This window comes from Styela clava, chromosome 6 (assembly GCF_964204865.1).
Source record: "Styela clava chromosome 6, kaStyClav1.hap1.2, whole genome shotgun sequence".
NCBI lineage: Eukaryota > Metazoa > Chordata > Ascidiacea > Stolidobranchia > Styelidae > Styela > Styela clava.
This window is the reverse complement of record NC_135255.1, coordinates 23,440,342-23,463,753: the sequence shown is the minus strand read 5'-3', so window position 1 is coordinate 23,463,753 and position 23,412 is coordinate 23,440,342. Positions and strand designations below refer to the sequence as shown.

Sequence of the window (23,412 nt, the reverse complement as noted above, 5' to 3'; positions counted from 1 at the left end):
AACTATCTAAATAGGACAGTAGGATAGGCATTTCGGTGTGCTCATCGTGCGACTCCTTGTCAATTGCGATGAAATCTGGCAGTCCGGTATTCTAATGTATAATGATTTGTGTTTGTCCGACTGAATTATCTATGATTTCGCTACCGGTATGCGATTGAGCCATTTTATTGGCGTTCATCTTCCCTGTGACGAGTATGACGATTGTATTTGCAAAATATTTTTTTATTGTTTTCCAGCAGTTACCGTATTTAATTATCAATTACCAGTACATCAATTGACTAAATGTTTTGTTCTATTACCGGTAAATGTAAAAATTTTTAAACAAGTTGACATGGATAATACAATATCCATCATAGAGAAATATAAATTGAGACTTAAACCTGAGTATGGATTTAGGAAGGTAAGTGTAGTTTTTAAACTTATATCTTCAATTTGCCGCTACCCTAGTGCTGTGAGCTCTCATCCGTTTGCTATTGCAGTATGGCTCAGTTCTATGATTCCAAGTAGAGCCCCCACATTAAAAGACATCAATTATAACAGTGAGTCCAAACTCTTCCTGTACAGTACGGCACACTACAAATCGGGTGACATTGTCCGTTTCAGAGAAACCCATTTTACAGATGATCAGACGCATTCGAGAGTTTTCAGAAAAAAACGTCATGTGACGACCGCGATTAACTTAGCTTATTATTAAGACAAGCATGATGTGATATGACGGATCTGACGTGGTCCCAGACACCCCTCGTTTGTGAGACACATAGAGTGTTTGTTTCATTGAGCCAAATGGAGGGAAATTCTTGGAATTTGGATAGTGTGCTGTACTGCTTTATGAGACAGTCTGGGCCTCCATATCGACTCAAAACGGCAAAACAGAGCTAGAAGAGTTCAAATAATTTGTGTTTAGTGTGGCCCCTATCCTGACTGATGTAAATTTCTACTGTCCTGACCAGTGATGCAGCCAGGGTTCTGAGTCGAATCCCCCCTTTTAAAATTGTTGGAAGAATGAAAAAGTCATTTTACCCCATAATTACGTTGAAGTGGTGTATGTACAAGGGGATGTTATCCTTTATTTAAATATGAAAACACTCCTTATTGTTTTCAGATATTCAGAGCCCTGCAGAAACTGAATGAAATAGAAATGACTATCGAACTGCTCCAGGTAATAAAACTATTTTGGTGCTATCTTGTTTCTGTCCAAAATCTAAATTCCTTATAGTTGAATCTTTTTTTAAGAGTAGGGGGGGGGGGGGGGGGGGCTAAAATGCTTCGATGCCCTCTATCTGTTTATTTTAGGTCTCTATTTCTACTTCGTAATGCATCACAAATCTGTTTCTATTTGTTGTTTAATCTGTGTTGAATCAAATTTAGTTTCGGCTCGGGGCCTATTGTTTTTTTGCTTTTGTAACACTGTAAATATTATTCGTAAAATGTAGTTTTTCACTTCACACTTACCCGTCAGTCTGTGTGGGCAAAAGTTTTGGCCTTCGGTCCAAAAAAAAACACTCCTGATATAGACTCAGATTTGAACTTGTGAACCCCTGAATCAGGGGTGGGCAACATACGGCCCGCGGGCTGGGTCTGGCCCACGACGAGATTTCGACCGGCCCGCTGACTGTATCCAACCACACTCTGTAATGTGGTCTGACGCATCATCCCTGAAAGTTGCCGATCGCTCTACTCTCATCGCACTGTCAGTGCGAGCTGGTGAAATAAGCAATTGCCTTAGTGAGCAAACAATTGCGTTAGCAGTAGCACACTTGTTAAAGCAGAGAGTATAGATTCTAAATATAAATAGAATTCAGATTTTATAATAAGTTTTATTAACCATGGAATATCCCAAGAAACGTAAAGTTGACAGAGTGTCGAGCATTTAATTTTCTTTCTTGCATTAGCGAATAAATATGTGATTAGGATATTGAATACTATTCATGTAATAATCCGGCCCACCGAGGACTTCATTTTCCCACATCTGGCCCGCCGACTAGAGAAGTTTCCCACCCCTGCCCTGAACTGTACTCACGGAATCCTAGGCTTCTGCGCAACCACGGATAAAAACCACTGCTTTATGTCATCTCCTTATAGGTCATTTTTTACATTCTCAGGCCACAGGCATCGGGAAATCCGTCAACAGTTTAAGAAAGCAGGAAGGTCTCGGTGAATTTGCGAAAGAAATTGTCAACAAATGGAAGAAATTAATCAGTAGCGGGAATCAACAGGAAGCCAAATCAAAGTCAGTAAGTCCTTGTTTCACACCAGGAAAACCTGGTAAAAACATGCCAAAGCCTCTTACAATATAGTGAAATTTGGCAAAACCTCATTAAAAATTGCTTTACAGTTGAATCATTATCACATGCATATGAGCCATCGCTGAGAAGGGTTGAGTCCTTGATACGGGTTGGACTTGGATAAATTAACTGTCAGTGAGACTAACCCAGCAATCGACTTGCCTCAACACTAGGCGACATATGGCCGAATTAAAGTCATTTAGGTCCACGTTTCACTAAACCCCTGTGATGTTTGTTGAGTTAGGACAGTGTTGGAGAGTCATCAACTCTTGTAGGATTCAAGTCACTGTTTGTCCTGAAATGTCAATCAGTACGTTCAGGTAGGGTCAGACTTCTTCATCGCTGGCTTTTTTTAAAAATGAGGCCTTTTGGCCACAAGAGACCGTGATCTGCAAAAAAACAGAAGTTGCCTTATCAACACGACACATACTGTACTAAACTCATGCAATGACAATTCAACGAACTCTAAATAAAATATGAAATTTCAGGTTTACTTCGGGCTCGGGCCTGCAATTCCAGTTAATTAGTCAGGCTCGGGTCAGGTTTAATACCCACAGGCCTGGGTTGGGCCGGGATGGAATTTTTAGGTCCGATGTTACCTCTAAAGTAGATCGGGTTGCCTTGACGAAATAACTCGAACTCTCCAACTACCCGCCAGTAAAACTTTAACTCATTAAATGACTAGACTCCAGACTCGACCGATTACATGGTTGACATTAGACTGGACTCACTAATAGGAGGTGTAGCTGAGTAATTCAATCCTGGAATTAATTTCAAAACCTCAAATGTAACTATTCTTCATGGATGGGTTAGGAATTTTAAGTTTTTAATTCTTATATTAGATCTCACTTTTCGGAGTTGATTAATTCTGAATAGCATTAATTTTTATGTTTCTTTGAGTCGCATCTTTTTCTAGATATTTTGACTGTTGTTTTCTATACTGATATTCTGTGCTTTTTACTTCCTGAATATTTGCCCTTTGACCTATACTTCCCAGATATGTTTTTCCAACATTTGTCATTTTACTCCCTGACTAATATGCCCATTTGAACTCTGTACTCCCAATAAAATACAAATTTTTCGAAATTTAATTCGCAGTTGAATTCGTTTTGAATTCGTTGTACAAGCTTGACACACGTTTGGTCGAGTGTCGGTTGGTATTATAGTCAACATTTGTCATTTTACTCCCGAAATATGTGCCCTTCAACCTGTGTACTTCCTGTATATTTTTCTAACATTTTATTTAATTTCTGAATATTATCAACTCCTGACCTCTGTATTTCCTGAGTATTTTCGCATTTGGCCACATACTTCCCTAAATATTCTTAACATTTTCCTCCTACTTCCTGAATATTCTGAGCTTTTACATCTTTCTGACTATTATTACGACTTCTTTATTTCCTGAATATTCTTCAGCCTGCTTACTTCCTGAATATTTTGACCTTCAGCCTCTATACTTCCTGGTTACTCTTTTTAACATTTTTTACTGCCTGAATATTCTGACCTATGACTCCTATTTTCCAGCCAATCCGAGCCATCTGCATATGTTCCGAGTGTAAAATCTGAACCAATGGAATACGACCCGACTCAGAACTGGGAAATGGAAAAGGTAAATCTATATCTTCTATGTTTATAGATCGCGGAAGTGCGAAATGTACTGTCGCAACAGTACCTCTAATTACCATGCGTGGGTTCGCAGGTGGGTAGGGCTGGGCATTTCGAATCGAATATTCGAATCGAATCGAATAGTAAATTATTCGAATCGGTTCAGAGCTAAATTTCGAATCGCCGCCATCTTGTTTTTATCTTTCCGCTAATGGTCGAGGTGAATTCCCCAATTTTTTTTTCATTTGAGTCATATTTTTTCAACGGAATTCTAACATATGACTATTTTCTGTAGTGAGTTATTGATAAAACGTGTTTGTTATTCTGTGTGAACGCTCAGTGATCTATCTGAGTGAATCATTCTATGTCTTCAGTAATTCATTTGTTGAGAGGACCAATTACTATAATAAAGTCGCTTACAATTATATATTTTCAAGTATTCGAGATTCGATTCGATTCGAAAAAATTATTCGATTCGATTCTGAAATCACAAGGTATTCGAAAATGCCCAGCCCTACAGGTGGGATACATGTTTTCTTTTCTCATATATTAACATCCCATTGTGGGCCGTACAGCAAATATCGCAATAAAATTGGGTCACCAACTGAAAAAGGTTGGGCAAAAGCACTGGTTTATTGTATGACAACTTTTTCAGACTTCTCCATACAAACCTTCTGTGAAGCAAGAAAGATTGGAAGATAGCGAATACGATCCGTCCCAGAACTGGCAAATGGAGGTAAGAGCTGATCTATCGATATTTTGACTCTGAACAAGGCCCTGGGAAATAAACACCGTTTATCCTAGGGGGTTGCCTGAGATGGGGGCAAATGAAAATGATGTTGTTGTTATTGATCTTCTTGTTATTATTTATTGTTGTTATTTCCTCTTTACTTACTGGACCAATGGATCTTTCCCCGACCTTTGACCTCCGAAGAATTCTTTATATACTTTACCATTGCAAAATTTTCAGGGCTTATTTTAAGAGTGGTTTCGCAAGTTGGCGCCTGTAAAATGGGGTATTTGTTTCAAACCATCATTATGATTCATCGCATTTAGCCTAGTCTATCACAGCTACTTCAACACTAATTTTTATTACTGCAATTAAATTAAAACTCTTAAGAATACAGAGTGATCATTGAATTATCTGGTTTATATTTACATTTTCAAAACACAACTGAAAACTAATGAATAGAGTTCAAAATAGCTGAAACGGGGTAATGTAAGTAAGAAAAGTTTCTGAGCAGATGCCAAAAGGGAGCATTGTTACGTCACTTTTTCCATCTTGCTGATTCGCCAATGTCACGAAGTAAACAAGGAAGTCGATGCTCGGGGTAAGGTCCATTGATTTTAAAATTGAATAAATTTTTGTATTTTTAGTCATCACATGATGATCCTGATCCTACTGCCGGCCATCCTTATGTTCCAACGAGAAGTCCAGTTAAAGAAGTTAAGACTGAAAAGCTTTCTCCTCCTCGGCAAAAGAAAAAGAAAAAACGAGAAAATGGTGAAAGAGCCACAGAAAGAAGTTTTAAACTTGTGAGTTCTTGATGACTAGGAAATTGTAGTCATATAAGTTTTGCTGGAGCCAAATCGGGAAAAAAACATCAAAAACCTTGAAAAAATATGATAAACCATGAGAAGATGCTAAAAACTACAGTAATTCTTGCAAGAACTGTTAAAATTACCACAAACCTTGAAAAAAATGTGGTTGGTCTGCAACATACATGTATAATCCAACCATGCTGTGGTAAAAAGTAAAAAAAAAAATTTTCCGCAATTTGGCATTTTTTGATTCCTAGGATCCAGGATTGAATTATGAAAATGAAGAAATAGAGAGTTTACATGAAACGCATAAAGAAATGAAAAAACGAAAGAAAGATAAGAAAAGGAAGAATGAAATGAAAATAAAAACTGAAAAAGAGTCTCCTGAAAGGTAAATTATAGGCACTCCAGTGGTATGTGCACCAACTAATTTTGTTCGCCTACCTTACGTCGAGTTGTGTAAAGGGACTGAAACCTATGGACAGGGGGATATTCAATTGGCTAACACAGACACTCTCCGAACTCGCAATAGAACTAAAATAAAAAAAAATCAGAATAAAATCTTGGCCTAACTCTAACCTGGTACACACACTACGGAAGCATCAAATTATAGTCCTGAATTTTTTCTATGTCGAGTGAATCTTGTGAGTTAGCTCAGGGGTGCACAACACGGGGCACGCGTGCCAAATTTGGCACGCCAAACGCTCAAACGTGGCATGCGAAAGGTTTTGAAAAAAAAAATTATTTATGATATACATTAAAATATCACGTTTATATCAAAATCAGCAGTTTTTCAGGACATTAAACTGTTTCAATAAATAGAGATTCGTTATTACCGTATTTATTCAATTATAACGCGCACTCGTGTATAACACGCACCTTTAAATTTTGAATGAAAATTGGTATAAAATTCTTTTTTTTATTTTTTCTCTACTAACTACTGGTAAGCACATAAGGTAACAACTCACAGCATGAACAAAAATTTATTAAAAGCACACAGTAATTCAAAACTCTTCAAAATCGGATTCAGTCTCTGATTCTGATTTCTGGCGTAGTGCAAGTCCATGTCTTCTCATAAACTTTTGTGCCCAACCATTAGATGCTTTAAAGGTTGAATCTTTGCAAATCTTTTGTGCACGGAGTCTAATATGGAGCGAAGTGACGATGTACCCACTAGATCTTTGATCAACTATTCAATCTCCTTCTCCAACTCTGGGTACCGGGCTTGTCTCCCTCGCCGCGCTTTCTTTGTTTTGTTCATATCTTTTAGAACAACTTTCTGCTTTCTCCAATCTCTGACATTTGTCTCTGGTACATTGAATTCTCTAGAAGCTTTTCTATTTCCATGAGTTTCCGCATAATCAACAACCTCCAGTTTGAATGCAGCCCTATATGCAGAACGTTTTTGTCTTGCCATAATAGATAATGGGTAATATATAATGGGTATCTACAGTACAGTACGATAATGGCAAATAAATATTCTCAACGCAGCGGGAATGTCAAACGCATGCTGAGCTGTCGCATGTGCGTGTGCTTGCACGAAATCGAACGCTTGCACGAATGTCAAACGCATGTTTTATTGTTTCTTAATTTAAATGCTGTGTATATGAATCAATAATTTTATTTTACCTTTCTATGTCGTTTACTTTCTGCAAAATTGTTACGTCAGTTTTATTTGAAAGCAACATTGTTTCATGTAAGTGCACCGTAATTTTTTCTCTGATAATTTGTCGCCGCACAAACGGAAAGTTTCGGAACTGCTGCTGTAACCAAATAACATAAAAAAATTTTAAATTTTGAACCCGCGGCTGTGTGTGATTACTTTTTCAATTGTTACAGAAGTCACATGTTGGAAGAGCCTGAAGTAAATGGAAACATTGAAGAATACGACCCCCATAATAACTATGAACTCTCACCTACGACCTATGACCCCTCTCCGAGGTCAGATCAAGAATATGACCCTTCGTCACAAAATGACAGTATAGAGTACGATCCTGGCCCGCCCGACTCCGACAGTATTAATTATAAACCAAGTTCTAATTTGACCTATGACCCAGGATCATCAGAGGAAGTGACCTATGAACCCGGGTCACCACGGGTCAATGAACAGCTGCAAAATGGTTATGACTCTGAAAGTTCTTATGAAGCTGATGAACCAGGTTTGTGGTTTTGAATATTTTGGAAATTTTTTTAGGTCTCATTGTATATACAACGTACGGTTCCATTACATTTGAACCCACGTACATTTGAACCCATGACAATTGCACCTGTATGCTATTGCACCTATGGAATTTTTTTTGTTTCACGGATAGTTAAACCCATACTAACCCTAACCCATGTGTTTTAGCACCCGCATATAGATTAAACCTGTGGATATACACATGGGTTCAAATGTACGTGGGTTCAAATGTACGGCCACCACAACGTACGTATGTACAACGTTATTCGATGCATTACCAATAGGCTACAGTAGACAAAGAGTTTTTTTTTTATTGAAAAATCAAATTACAGAGGAAAAGCTGCTTTTCGAGCTGATTTTTTATTCAAGTTTGATCCATATTTAATGAAGTATTTTGATAAAAAATTTAAGATGCTTGGAAGTAAAAAATAATTGTTTTTCCATTTTTATTTTTAAATGATTATTTCAAATTTCGGATTTTTATTCCTCTCTAAATAAAAAAAGTTTTCCCAACATAAGGAGACATGCTCAAAAGATGCTAGTTCTTTTCGGATCCACTTATATTTGCGAGCAAACCTTCTCAGTAATGAATTTTACCAAATCGAAATTTCTGTCGTCTCTCACCGATGAACATCTTTCTGATTTGCTGAGAATATCTACGTCTGCCATTGAACCCGACATTCAAGGACTTGTTAAGGCGCAGCAGAGCATACACACGTCTCATTAAAAATAACAATTGTATTGCATTTTGTTTCATTCAATTGTGTAATAAAATACAATAAAAAACGCAATGTGGGTTGACTCAAATTAGTCCGGCCCGCCACTGCATTTTGATTTGCAATGTGGCCCTCGAGCAAAAATAATTGCCCAGCCCTGGTCTGGGTAGACAAACTTCTGGCCCTGGATCCAAAACCTTGCCCACTTATGCTCTAACCTCTGTGAACATATAGTTAACCATTACTCCCTTTGTTTTCTAGGAGCGTATTTGCTGCATCCGAGAAGGGCCAGCTCTGACCATAACAGAAGATTGAGTGAAACCAGTGCTGGGCAGGTAATATTTATTGATTCTATGAATAATTTAGGGGACCCCCGTAGTATGTGAACCAAGATGGCGGACACCGGAACTTAGTATGTGTACCAGACCTTAATTTTATTCCAATTTTCCTTATTTTAGTCCTATTACGAGTTCGGGGACTAGCCAAGTGACTCCCATAGTATTTGTACCTGAAGTTATGGCCTAACCCTAACCTGGTACACATACTACGTTCCGATGTTCGCCATCTTGGTTCACATACTACGGGAGTACCCAAGTTAGAATACTTTCATTTAAATATTGATCAATTCGAGTCATACATACAGATAAAAAAAATACTTCATTTAGTTTCTGAAAATTCACAAATACCCACAATGCATCAGTGGAGCCAATGAGTTTCATATTTACGCCGAGCTAGCTCCCTTGTCATTAGTCCAGGTCATGTAGGGAAGTGGTTCCCAATCTTTTAAGCTTGTGGCCTCCTTACAGAGACGCTGGTGGCCCTGTTCATCATTTCAGTGGTATTCATGTGTTATTATGATTGGTAGATTCCAAATCCCATCATGTTCAAACAATTCATGCTCAACAAAGTGATAACACTTTGTGAAATAACCTATCAAGCAATGAAACTAGGAAGAAAGTGAAGTTTTCTTGCAAATTGAAAAGTGGAATCAGTTTAACGTCTAGTATTGTGCCCCCCCTCCAACTTCTTTGGGTGACCATGTGCCGCGGATGTAACTGTTGTGTTTGGGAATGTATATGATAGGATTTTTATTTTGGGAAGAGGAAAGCCTATAAGACAACTTAATAGTATGTGGAACACGGCTTCGCGTTCAGTTACCAGTCTTGACTGCTAGGTGGACCGCCTTAAGAAGCTGTAATCGAACAGCATTTAACTATCAACATTGCCATGCATAGTAATAATTAACAAGTCATTGGTGTTAATCAGTGGGTCTCAAACTTTTTGAACTGAGCCCTTTTTAGAATTTGTCGAGTCTTGCACCTCGAAAATAACTAGCTAACAATAGGCTACAGATAACAGATAGTAAGATGAAAGTATGTTTTATTCATAAAAAAAACGTTGGAAATGAGTGGATGGAACGTATGAAATAAATATAAGGCGGGGAAAATCAAATCTTTATATTTTTAATTAGCTTCACACCCCCTCAAAAAAATTTTATGTCCCCCTTTTGGGACGTACCCCACCGTTTTAAATGCTCGGACTTTCTATGTGTGTTGATTATTTCACATATTTATTCTTCATACAGCAGGAGGGAATCGACGAGCCATCAGATACTTCTTATGTTCAATCAACAACGATTTATTCCCGGAATAAAAGCATTGACAGTGAGGATGGCAACTGGGGGTCAAAGATCAAAGTTGAAAATTCAGAGGAAGTGTTCTCAAATGAAAGGACAGAAAATAATAAAATTAAAAAGAAAAAACATAAAAAAAATGAAAATTCAAATTTTGATAAAAAAATTAGCGAAAAACACAAAACATCAGAAAAAAGAAAATCTACCAACTTGAACTCGGTTGAACCTGCAAAGAAAAAGGTTAAAAGTCAAAAAGAGGCCAAAGGTGACAGAAACGAACCTGGTAGTTCAAAAAATCAATCTTCCAGAAAGTTTAAAGATCACAGTTCAAAGTTTAAAAATTCAGAGGTCGGAGGTGACAAAAATACCACCGAAAGTACCAAGAATAAGTCTTCCAAGGTCAAAGGTGACAGTTCAAAGTTCGCCAAAGTCGAACCTAAAGATGCAGGTTTTCTTTTTGAAGACATACCTGATGTGTCGAAACTTCGAAAAAAGAAGAAGAAACGAAAAAACGCTCAAATGATTGTCCCAACTGTCACAAAACCGAGTATAAAACTAGATTTACACCTCCCCACAATCCAGCCCACATATCGCCCTCTACCTCACTCTAGTGACGGTCCAAATAAACGACGAAAATCAGGAGAAATGAAAATGACTGACAATCAAGCTGCAGAATTGCATTCTCAAAGACAAACTAAAAAAATGTTGGTTTATTCGGGGGGGAGTGGGGGGTTCATCCCCAGTATGATGTCACTATATGATCAATGCATGGGAGTACTGATGAATAATATTGATGGTAAGTGAATTATTTTTCGAGGGTGGGGGTGTCTGAATTCTGAATTGTCAAGTTAGACCGTAAAAGATAGTGCAGTGTTTCTTAACCTGGGTCCGATCGAACTCTTGGGGTTCGTTGGAGCTGTTCCAGGGGTTCGACGGAGGTCCTCTGATAAAATTATAGCTTTTGAATTTCCAAAGTTGTAAAATTTGCCCTGGTAATTTTTTTTACTGTCCTACAATTATTTTTTGCCATGAAGTCACCTGCCCCTGACGCTATTGTGGCACAACAATGCTATTTTGACACAGTGTAAAGATATCTAAGGTTACACCACAATGATCGTTATGGTTCCAAGTTTGTCCGAAACAATTCGGTGAATTTTTTTTTGTAAAATATGTCATCCAAAAACGAGACCTGTATGAATAACTATGTGTAGTTGTCCTTTTGTACCAATTTATATATTTGTACTCTGTCGATTAAAGGCGGTTTGGGGTTCGATGTAAGCCTCCAGGGTAACGTAGGGGTTCGGCACAAAGGTTAAGAACCACTGAGACCGAAGGCCAGAAAACGTTGGTGTTTGAGGGTCTAAAAAGCGTATCAAGGTATAAAAATTGCTATATTTAATACAGAAAATGCTTTTTTCACATTTAAAAGGGGGGGGGGGGGTCCCCTTCTCTGGGTACTCCCAAGTAAAGAATATATAAAAGTATGGTGGAGCACTCACTCAGAAGTAAAGGAGGCTTATATGTTTGAGCAAAGTTATAGGGGATCCTTAAATACAGAATACTTTAACCATTAGGCCTCGTTATGTATTCTTAAAATTGTGTGCAGCATGGTGATTTTTATCCATTCGACGCATTCCCCCCTTTTACAACACATCATTCTTTTCTTAACATGCATTGAAATTGTTTAACCAGTTCAAGTCAATACGGTCAGGAAAAATTGTAATAATGGACTTCTTATTAAATTTCAGCCATTGATGTGTTTGGCGGGATTCCATATGAAATCATCAATCCAGTGCTTAAGAAATGTACATGGGAGCAACTATACAGACTTGAGGACTCGAACCCTTACCTACTGGAAGATACTGATGGGCTATGGAAATCCCACGCTCAACACGAATTCAGAGGTTCGTTGCAGTTTCATAAATTTTTGACCGCACTTATTTACGCCTTTTTCATTGCTTCTATTATTTGGAAGAATCAAGGCTTTTCCATTTGGCAATACCAGAATAGTTGCAATGTCAGTACTATAATTGAAATGAAAGTTATGTATAGCGAGTCCATTATGTCTTAAACTTCTAAAACTGCAAAGGGAATTTATCGATACCATATATTGTTTTGGCCCTCACAGATGTATCAAATGAAGTAAAAATACTTGAACAATTACTAATGAAAAAACAACAGACCTGCTTAAGATATATTGAGAACTGACTTCGTAACAAAATTAAAAAATTGTAAAGACTTTTATGGACGCCCTGTATAATCGTTTGATATGTGAACAAAAACCTATTTGGCAAAAAAATTCTATTTAATGTTGGATTCATAGAATCTTTTTATCACTACCATGATTGGAGTTTATTGGGAGCCCACTGGAAAATGCAAGACAGCCCACAGTTTGCCGACCAATGCTGTGCAAATACGAAAAAAATACTTTTCTTAAGATAGTAACATCCTAGGAGAAATTTCTCCCTGAGCTAAAGTTCTGATTCTAAATATCCTCGCTTGAAATTACACATTTCAGGAAAACGTCCATCTGAATTGGAATCTTGGAGAGAAATGTTTCTAAGACTCAGTGACGAAAGAGAAGCGAGGTTGCACAACTTGACTATGATGATTCAAGCGAAAGAGGCAAAAAAGAAACCTCTGGAGAAAAAGGTAATTTTCGTACAAGTTACTCGATGTAACATCGCTTGCGCTTACTCCTGATTAGGTCTGGGAATTTTCGAATACCTGATGATTTCAGAATCAAATCTAATCTCGAATACTTGGGAGATATAAAATTGTGTAACTTTCTTATTGTGTTTGGTCCTCCAGATACATATATTACTGAAAACATAGAATACATCACTCAGGCAGATTACTGAGCGTTCACACACAATAAAAAACACGTTTTCATCAATAACTCACTACAGAAAAAAGTCATACGTCAGAATTGTGTTGAAAAAATATGGCTTCAATAAAAAAATTTGAGAAATTTACCTTGACCATTGGCGGAAAGTAAAAAATCAAGCCGGTGGCAATTCAAAATTTTGCTCTGAACTGATTCGAATAATTTATAACCCGATTCGAAATGCCCTTACTGATTAGAGTCGGATATCTATTGCAACTGACAACTTTATATGGATTTGTTTTTCGAAATCTAAATTTTCTGAAAAATACTTTTGAAAAAATCTTGTCATATTCTTAAATACTGAATTGGCATGTAATGCTTTTATGGCCGCAAAATTGAATAACTAACATAAAACAAAGTTTAAAAGCTGTGCTAATTTGGAATTGAAGTGTTGCTCAATAGTAATCGTATATGTGGGAACTAAAACAGCATTAAAATTTTGGCGCTCCAGTAGTATGTGAATCAAGATGGCGGGCACCTGAACATTTCAACATAGTATGTGTACCAGGTTAGGGTTAAGCCATAATTTCATTCCAATTTTCCTTATTTTAGTTCTATTACAAATTCGGGGACTAGCCAAGTGACTCCCGTAGTATTTGTACCTGAAATTCTGGCCTAACCTGGTTTGACATCTTGGTTCACGTACTACGTGACTGTCAAATCTTTTTAGCATTTCTGGAAGCATTTATTTTTGTCTTGCATGAGGAAAACCAGGCCACAATTTCAAAACCGAGGGCAAAAATTAGCACAGCTTTCTCTCTTTGTTTTATATGAGTCATTTAATTTTGCGGCCAGAAAAGCACTAAATGCTTGAGTGTAGTATTTGAGTATATTCTTGGGTTGCAAGATTTTACAAATGTATTTTTCAGAAAAGTCGGCTTGAAAAAGAGTTGGGAATTACTACAGCCCCGCGGGCCAAATCCGGCCCGTTTGGTAATTCAATCTGGCCCGCCTGATGATGCCACAGCCAAACTAAAACCAAATTTCAATGTTTCAGCTAAAAAATAACCCAAGGAATTTATTGAGATTAAATTTAGTTTTGGCAGGAGGCCTATTGTTTTCCACTTTTGCTTTTGTAACACTGCAAATTATGTTCATAAAATGTAACATTTTTCGTCACACTCACTTGGCCCGCCAGTCCAGGTAGGCAAACATTCTGGCCCCTGGCCCAAAAACCGTGCCCACATCTGGTCTAGAGCCTTGTTCACCAAATAGAATCATGTTCGAAATTTCTCTAGGTCCAGTTAGCGTATGTTGGAACAAACGCCAAGGCTCCTCGCAACGTCCGCCGAGCCCAAGAAAAGTATGGCACAGGAGTGAGACCGCGTCCATCATCTGCTCATAGTAGCGGAACATCACGATCTGCCGCTTCTGCTGTCCGAAGAGAGATTGTCGACTCGAGAATGGCCATTCCAGAAGGTAATTGAAAATTTTGTAGAAGTTTCTTAGCATTCACATCTTTTTTTTTTTCAAAATTCCAGAGGTTCCATTTACTTTCTGTGATACAGATTTTTACTAGAACTGAGCATTCTAGAATGGATCGGTTGAATGTGTTTTTTATCCAATCTCGAATACTTGGAAGATATGTAATTGTAGTTCTGTATAATTATTACACCATATTATTTCTATTTTGACTTTATAGAACCTCACTAGTAGGTATCCACTACTTTCTTATTTAATTTTCTGAGTCGTATTCTCCGATCCGATTGCTTAGGTTAGGGCTTGGCATTTTCGAATACCTGTTGATTTCAGAATCTAATCGAAAATTATTAAAAAAACGAATCTTGAATACTTGGAATATATTTGAATTTAATATTCAAACGACATAATTGTGTGTGGCTTTTTTATTTTAATGGCTTCTACATGCACATAAATTGGTACTCCTGAAGTATGTGAACCAAGATGGCGTACACCGGATCGTAGTATGTGTACCAGGTTAGGGTTAGGCCATAATTTTAGGTGCAAATACTACGGGAGTCACTTGGCTAGTCCCCGAACTCGTAATAGAACTATAATAGGGAAAATTGGAATATCATTATGGCCTAACCCTGATCCTGGTACACATACTATGTTTCGGTGTCCATCATCTTGGTTTGCATACTTCAGGAGTATCAATAAATTACTAAAAACATAGAGTCCATCAGTCAGTCAGCTCACTGACTGTTCACACACAATAGAAAACATTCATCAAAAACTCAAAATTTGCGAACCTAACTAGGCTGTTCCTCTTCAGCTTTTTTCTCCCCAGGACAATATAAATATTTATTTTAACAGGTACCATCACCGCGGCAACAGTGGATCGTGAGCACAGAATGGCGCAAATAAAAGAAATGAAAAAACGTAAGTAGAAAAAATAATCAGTAAAATTTATATTTTGTATTGTGAAATTAGCCAGCATCAACATTTTGGTTTTCTCAAAGTCTGGATTGCAGACTTCTACAAGCCAAAACTGTAATCAACCTTATATATGGCTGTAATAAATTCATTTCTGTGACAGATTGCACTCCTGACATACCTGTATTACTTTGTTTTGGCCTTTGTTTCCATATATTTTGAAATCACTCTCTTGTTGAATGGTCAATAGGCAACCATGATGAATTGGGGTGACATCATCTCACTCAAATTTTCGTTTGAGTTCCGCAGCATTTTTGACTAGAATTTTTTGGTCGATTGGGGAATTTTTTGAATATAGAATCGTATTACTGTATATTACATAGAAAAAATGTTATTCATTTTCTGTCTATTGGCGATGAAATTGGCCTGGACATTCAAAACGCTGGCGGCTAACCTGTATTGTTTGCTTACAATCGGGGTTGGGCTCGTCCATCAGAGGGAGCCTTCGAGCAGTTGCAGCAGGGCCACAATACTAGACGTTAAACTGATTTTACTTTTCACTTTACAAGAAAAATACGCGTTTTCCTAGTTTCATTGCCTGACAAGCTTATTTCACAGGGTGTTTTCACTTTGTTGAGCATGAATTGTTTGAACATAATACAATTTTGTAATCTATCAATCAAAATAGCACTATGGATACCACTGTAATGATAAAGTGAGGGGGCCACGCTTGCATAAAGCTAGGGCTGGGCATTTTCGAATACCTTGTGATTTCAGAATCGAATCGAATAATTTTTTCGAATCGAATCGAATCTCGAATACTTGAAAATATATATTTGTAAGCGACTTTATTATAGTAATTGGTCCTCTCAACAAATGAATTACTGAAGACATAGAATGAATCACCCAGATAGATTACTGAGCGTTCACACAGAATAACTTTTATCAATAACTCACTACAAAAAATAGAAAATATGTTAGAATTCCGTTGAAAAAATATGACTCCAATGAAAAAAAAATGGGGAATTCACCTCGACCATTAGCGGAAAGATAAAAACAAGATGGCGGCGATTCGAAATTTAGCTCTGAACCGATTCGAATAATTTACTATTCGATTCGATTCGAATATTCGATTCGAAATGCCCAGCCCTACATAAAGCATCCGGAAGGAGCCACAAGCCATGAAAGGTTTGAAAACTCTGATCTAATGAGTATTATCACATTTCCTTTACAGCTAGAGTCGCTCCCATGATGGCGAAAACATTGAAGTCGATTGGTCGATTAAAGTTTCGAAGATGAACCAGCGTTCAAGAGAAGATAAATAAAAGTCAACTAATTGCAAATAAAATTCATTCCTGTAAATTTTATGAAGTCTTTTACACTGCGCACATTAAAGATTGAACAGTGAAGTGAAGATAACAAATAGTCAACTACTTTGCGAATAAAATTCCTAATCACAAATTTTTTATGAAATATCTCACACTGCGAACAATAAAGTTTCGAAGATGAACCGGCGTTCAAGGGAAGATATATAAAAGTCAACTAATTGCAAATAAAATTCACAATCACAAATTTTTTTATGAAGTGTCTGAGAACATTGAAAAATCTATTTGAAATTTTTTTAAGGTTTTCCCAAACAAAAATCCTACTAATATATTATATATATTTAAGAAGAATCTCAATCTTCCCAGTTTGGGCCTACTCAATTTATTACACCCCGTGTAGCGTGGGGAACATGGGGTTAGAACTTCAGATATGTAACCTGCTATGCCGAACATACTCGAGTCTAACACTTCTATTTCCAGACCAGCTGTGTTTTACTCCGAACAAGACTGTGCACAAGCAGTCACACCGTGGGGTGTAGTGGGGACATGGGATTTAAACCCGGGATTATGAACCTGCCGCGCCAGCATAATCAAGTCTAACACTCTAAACTTCTAGACCAGCTGCGTTTTGCCTCGAAATGAAGTGGGTGGCATGGGATTCAAACCCAAGTTTTTAACCTTAAATTTATCAGTAGTAAGTCATAGTCCAATGCTTCACCCACCCATTACTTTTACTCTTTCTTTTTTGAATTCTATTGAACTGTCTTAAACCAAAGGTGTTGAGTTTAATTCAATTATGACTTATTGCTTTTTATTTATTTTACTTCGATGCATTGTCTTTTTCAGAGTGATATATCCGATTATTTAGTGGTTAACGGTTTTTGAGTGTTGTTGGATAACGGTTATTCAATGGTTAAAGTAAAAGGCTGTCTAACAGTTATAGGTTATTCAATGGTTAACGATAATTTAACAGTTATTCAATGGTTACCGGTCATGCGATGGTTTTTAATGGCTGAGCCGAACGGTTATGCAACGGTCAACGGCTCCAACAGTTATCAGTTATGCAATGGTTACCAATTGTTCAGTGGTTGACCGCTATTTAACGGGTAATGGTTGGTTAAATAATGGTTTGAAATACTTTTGCCTCATGGTGAATCTAATTTTATTTATCTCTTTAATTCTTATAATTAGCGATATTTTAATTGTTTGGGCGGGGAAGGGTGGAGTAATCTAAACATTTTATGGAAAGAATAATCAGATGCATAACCTTTCCGCAAAGTATAATGTTCAGTTCTGTAATTTTTTTTTGCACAAGCGGGCTCAAAGCAAAATTTCAGACCTCGACTAAAAATTCTAGTGTCAGCAAATGTTCATCCTGCTAAGATCGGCAATATTTGAGTACATTCCAAATGCTATATATTCGATATAGTAACTTTTTAAATTTAGAAGATTTTCATTAAGTAATTTGGAATTTTGGCCCCCAGGCAAGCGAATCAAGACGTATAATATCTGAATTGTATGTTTATGTTGTTTTACGCTGAAGATTGTTTGGAATGTATTCTGTATTTTATATTTGAAAATATTTTATCAGAATGTATTCAGAATAGTAAAATATTCGGTTTTATTGTCCTTAGACAATCAATTTAAATGCCATCATTCAAGAGTAACATACAGCTGAATATTAACATTCTGGTCGTTTTAATTCTTCCATTGGTAAAGTTTATGGTGTGCTAATTATTATTCTTTGCTACTTTTTAAAGTCTTTTATTGAATTTCAAACCTTTTTAGTCCTGTCATGTTAAGAGCCATAAAGTTGAATAAGGTTGGCAGAATTGTCAGTAGTGATAATTTCAACAAGAGAGCCATGAAGTTTTGGATTCTCCTGAAGTATGCGTACAAATATGGCGGACACCAGAACGTAGTATGTGTACCAGGTTGGGTTTAAGCCATAATTTTAGGTACAAATACTGCGGGAGTCGCTTGGCAAGTCCTCAAACTCGTCATAGAACTAAAATAAGGTAAATTGGAAGAAAATTATGGCCCAACTCTAACCTGGTACACTTACTAGTTCTTGTGTCCGCCATCTTGGTACGCATACCACATGAGTATCAAGTTGAATATGGTTAGCGGAGTTTGTCCCTAGTGATAATTTTTCAACAAGCCTGTCAGAAATCAATATTTATATTACTAACCTGACCTTAGAGTGAATACATGAATTAATAATTTAAATACTTTTTGGTTAATTTAAGTTGAAATGAAACTACCGCAACTTTCTGTAGTTTACAAACTTGAAATTTTTTTGCCAATTCACAATCACATGTCTTCATGTGAGTATATATAATCCAATTTTAAAGGCTTGTCCTTTTTTTCAAAAAGCAAATTTGATGGAATTGAAATTGACATTTAATAGACATCTGGTTGTAGTTCTTCAGGGAACGTGAACAAAGCTTTCCGAGGAAAATGATTCAAATCTGTAAATCTCCGCCAATTTTTTATCTAGGGATTTGAACCAGCGATTTCCGTGAAATAGAGAGTATTTGAGGTTGATGCATCTTAAACGAATAACTGGCTAACTAATCTCATACCTGACATGGACTGATGGCCGGACGAGAGGCCGTGGTTCGTCATATGGTAAAGCCGTCTTATCGGCTCCCACGGGATAAATATCGACTTTTACACTTCGGAATATACTATATATATATATATAAATCCTATCTGAAAAGTAGGTCTCTCATTTTAATTTTCCCTACTATTTGTATTTTTCGAATTGGCACTGTCGAAAATGATGCTTGAAGTGGTTTGATTCATGGCAAGCAGGCGCTTGATAATCTTTTTTTTATTCTTGTCCTGTCTATGTGGACTTTTCTTGAAAGCAAATTAAGTCTTACATTGTTTTTATTTTATTAGTGCAATGTCGCAAATTTGTTTTGTTTGTTTATTAAAATCTTGTCTGTTGTGATGGAATAATACACAATGATATGCATGAGTTCATTTATTTCATACAGTCAGAAAGCGCCAGTTTATGGAACACTAATTGGACCTATGGATCGTGGCGCGGCGATGTGGCTCAACGGGCTAAGCGTTAGGAATACGCTCGCCACCGCACCTCTAATTCAGGTAATTACTCTGCGTGGGTTCGCAGGTTTGAATCCCATGCAGGGATGGTTATGTGCGAGAGGATTGCTGGACTCTTCGCTGTTGTTGGGTGGTTCACGTAACCGCTGGTCGGTTACGGCTTCCTCCACCACCAAGTCCATGCTTCCGAAAACAAACTAAACTATATAACTAATCCCATACCCGACTTGGAATGGTAACAGGACGAGAGGCCGTGGTTCGCCATATGGATAGGCCGTCTTGTAGGCTTTCCTCTCCCCGGGGATAAATATGTAAATCCTATCCTTTTGCTATAGGTTGTTGTTGTGAAGAAATCATTTTTCTCATTTACTAATGGACCAATTGCTTTGAAGTTTTCAGTGGTTAAAGATTGTTTCTTTTTTTCGCTAGAAGGCTTTTATTTATTCCTCAATTTTCTATGAATTCTATAAGGTCTAATATTTCTTCCAAAATGTTCATTATACTGTTATTTTTTATCACACCGGAAATAGCCCCCAACAAATGTAGGAAAAACTTCTCGGGAGACTCCTAAAACCAATACTGGTTGACTCAAGGCACAATTTATAAAAGACTCTTAAGTGACTTAGGCTCCTCATCATCTAACCCAGGTGTTCCCAACCCGCGGGCCAAATCCGGCCCGCGTAACGATTGAAAATGGCCCGCCGAGCTTACCTGAAATAGCGTTCAACAGATTTGATTTCTACCTTTTTGCGATCTAGATACCGCTAATTTATGTCATTATCAGAGTTCAAGCACGTGTTTATCGTAACAATTCAATTATACCAGTATATCAATTATAGGTACCTGTGTTAGGATTTCATAGGGCAGTAATCAGCCATATAGGAAAGCTTAAAGATGTCAGAAATCAAACGAAAACTAGATTCAGAAAACTAAAGTTTCTTGGATAAATGTCAGTGTTCCAATTTCTCCATTGAAAAGTATCAAACTTTAGAGATTTGTCTTCTTTGCCAACGAACTATTCCAGTTCTGAAGGAATACAACGTTAAGCGCCATTATGAGTCAAACAAACATATTTCAAAACAATGTCAAATGAAAGTGAATCCACTCTTGGGCGCTACATTCTTCCGGCCCGCGAACATCTTTCCGATTCTAATTTTGGCCCGCGGCCAATAAAGTTTGGGAACCCCTGACTAACCGAAGTGAGAATTCGTTCAGTGATTTAGTCCCATAAAGATTCGGATGAGCCATGATGTGGCATCAGGGTGAAGACAAAAGGTAACTATTTTTAGGGTGAGATTTTACATTTATCCTATGGGGGATCTTAATCATAGGGTGAACCAAGGTCTCTTATTAGGTTACCAGTCCATGTTGGGTATGAGACTAGTTAGCCAGTTATTAATTTCAGATGTATGGATTTGATTTAGGGACTTGATTAAGATTTATAGAATTACGAGAAAGTCCATATGACAGCTCAATCATATCATAAACGTCAACAGCAGAGCACGCAACGTTCAAAAGTCATTTGCTATTCATGCCTTATACCAGGTCGATGACGACAAATTTGTCGTGAAAGTAGTGGTCGCTAAAGAGTCAGTGTGAGGTCATGATCCTCGAGTGGTTTTATTCATTGTTAAATATGACGTCATAGTTTAAAATAATTTGTCCTGGCGCCCGCTAGCTCGGTCGTTGCCGACGACGTTTGTTTTGAGGCTTTGGTGGTTTAGTGTTATTTTACAAGTTTATTAGTGGATATAAATTATTGCCTCCGAGGATATGCAACTGTGCAAGTATGGTGAGTATGTGGCTATGACATGTTAAACTGATACGGATACCTATCGGTATCAAATGCGCGAGATAAATATGGAAATCCTACCGTCTGACCGTACGGTACCGGTACGGTATCTTGAATGGCGGAAGATCAGACAATTGGATTGTAGGGTTAAATAAACTCTTATGTTACAGAAGATAGGTTACTGTGCTAGTTTTGATATTGGATTTTAGTCTTTTTAACCTGCAGTCTTTATTAAGAAATATACTTTGAGCATGACTGTTAAAATAATGTCGGGTCTAGTAGTAGTACGGTACCGGTATAGTTTAGTACCACAAGTACTTCCAGTGGGCATACCACAACGATTTTTGCATATGTTATTCCTAACCTCACCTGACTATGCCATCCAAAAATTACGCCACTACGACGTCACCATACCGTAACGTCATAGGGGTTGTCAAAGTATAATTACGATCGCCCGAAATGGCATCTGCGCCGCCGATAACGAACTTGCTAAAGCCGGCGATCTCTCTCCTATCGGGGACGTTGCGACGAGAAAACGAGAGATATAGCTTGCTCGATTTCGGGTGATCGTCTACGCGTTTTGGACGAACATCCGCATACTTCGGTGGGCCACTGTGACGTCGGAATGACGTAATTTTTCGGTGATGTAGTCAGGTGGGGGTTAGGATTGACATATGCAAAAATTGTTGAGCCAGGCCAACTAGAAGTGGATGTGGTACTAAACTATACCAGATCCATAATGTCATCCTACAGTCCTAAATGCAGAACCGTGAAAGTGCCTGTGCTGTTCTTTATATTTTTGTTTCTAGTGTTATCAGGTTCAGGTGTTGGGCTGAGCTCAAGTTGTTCCATAGCTGGATAAGTTGGACTTGTATTTATATGTTTACGCAGGCGATTGGGGAAAAAGCCAAGTAAAACAGCTTAATCATATGGGAACCGTGTTCTTCCATTTTGCTTACTAAGGTGTATGAGAATGGATGCTTGGTATGCAGATAAGTGACATGCTAATTGTTTCCAATGCTGTAATTCATTTTGCAAAGTGGTAAGTTGATAAAATTATTAGAATTAACAATTATTTTTCATTTCATTTTGATTTCTCTGGCGTAAATCGAAGCAATGCGAAATAACAGACAAATGAAACGCAAAGATATGTGTAAGACAAGCATAACCTGGGATAAAGTTAGAATTAGTGTTTAAGGAATATGTTGCAGTAAATTTCTCTAACTTGTGATACCGGTAGTGTTCGGCTGGTTTTTATGTGTTAATATTATCAACAATTTTGCCCGGCAGTTTGCACATTGTGCTAAGCATCATGAATCTTTAGTGCGCGGGTTCAAGGTTTGAATTTTGTGGGGGAGGATGGATGTGTGAGAGAATTGTTGGACTTCTCACCATTGTACGGCTCATGTAAATTCTGGTCGGTTACAGCTTACTCCACCATCGAGTCTATGCACGTGATATTAGTCCTATACCGGACATGGACTTGTGATGAGAGGCTGCAGATCCCAAGATAAATATGAAAATTCTTATACTACCAAATGACATGTGTAGTAATTTTAATATGATTTCTCAAATTCTGATGGAAAGATAAAGTAATGGGGGTTTGGAATTGGGGGGTGTTTGAACGGAATATTGTACTAAGATATAATAGGGTTTTTGTTTATTCAAAAGAGAAAATAGCCTACAGGACAACCTGATCATTGGTGAGCCATGTTCTCTGATACAGTTTACCACTCCTATGATAGATATGGGAAATATTACCTGGGTATTCATCACAGTTGCATGGACTTGATTGTGAAAGAAGTAATGACTGTCAGTGGTTATGTGAACCACCTCACAGAGAGAGAAGGCCAGCAATGCTATTTTGAAAAAATATTTTTGAGTATAAAGTAGGTCGATCAAATATGTCATACTTTTGGTTATGTTATACCAAAATTTTTGCAAAGTCATTACCTTATTGCCATCAATTTTTATAGCACCACTAATTCAAGATAACACTGTTTTGATTATTTTTTCATAGTTAGTAGAGTTAACTTATT

The 23,412-nt window shown here is 37.4% G+C and overlaps 1 protein-coding gene across 2 annotated transcripts; it reads left to right on the top strand.

The window, feature by feature from the left end:
* Positions 1-225: 225 nt before the first annotated feature.
* Positions 226-19,492, top strand: LOC144424329 (uncharacterized). 2 transcript variants are annotated; one of them, XM_078113524.1, is made up of 15 exons: positions 226-400; positions 1,103-1,159; positions 2,103-2,230; positions 3,810-3,894; positions 4,546-4,626; positions 5,268-5,426; positions 5,690-5,823; positions 7,272-7,591; positions 8,589-8,662; positions 9,916-10,756; positions 11,709-11,864; positions 12,479-12,612; positions 14,086-14,266; positions 15,122-15,187; positions 16,416-19,492. In XM_078113524.1, exons 1-15 carry the CDS (start codon positions 332-334, stop codon positions 16,478-16,480), a joined length of 2,550 nt encoding a protein of 849 aa, XP_077969650.1. In that variant the 5' UTR covers positions 226-331; the 3' UTR covers positions 16,481-19,492. The 2 variants fall into 2 exon arrangements, with proteins under 2 accessions (XP_077969650.1, XP_077969649.1); XM_078113523.1 differs by having other exon boundaries at positions 9,913-10,756.
* Positions 19,493-23,412: the final 3,920 nt, after the last annotated feature.

Coding starts and splice junctions, on each gene's coding strand:
- LOC144424329 (XM_078113523.1), top strand. CDS start 332: ATGGATAATACAATATCCATCATAGAGAAATATAAATTGAGACTTAAA. Junction 2,231..3,809: donor CAACAGGAAGCCAAATCAAA/GTCAGTAAGTCC, acceptor CCTATTTTCCAG/CCAATCCGAGCCATCTGCAT. Junction 5,427..5,689: donor CAGAAAGAAGTTTTAAACTT/GTGAGTTCTTGA, acceptor TTTGATTCCTAG/GATCCAGGATTGAATTATGA.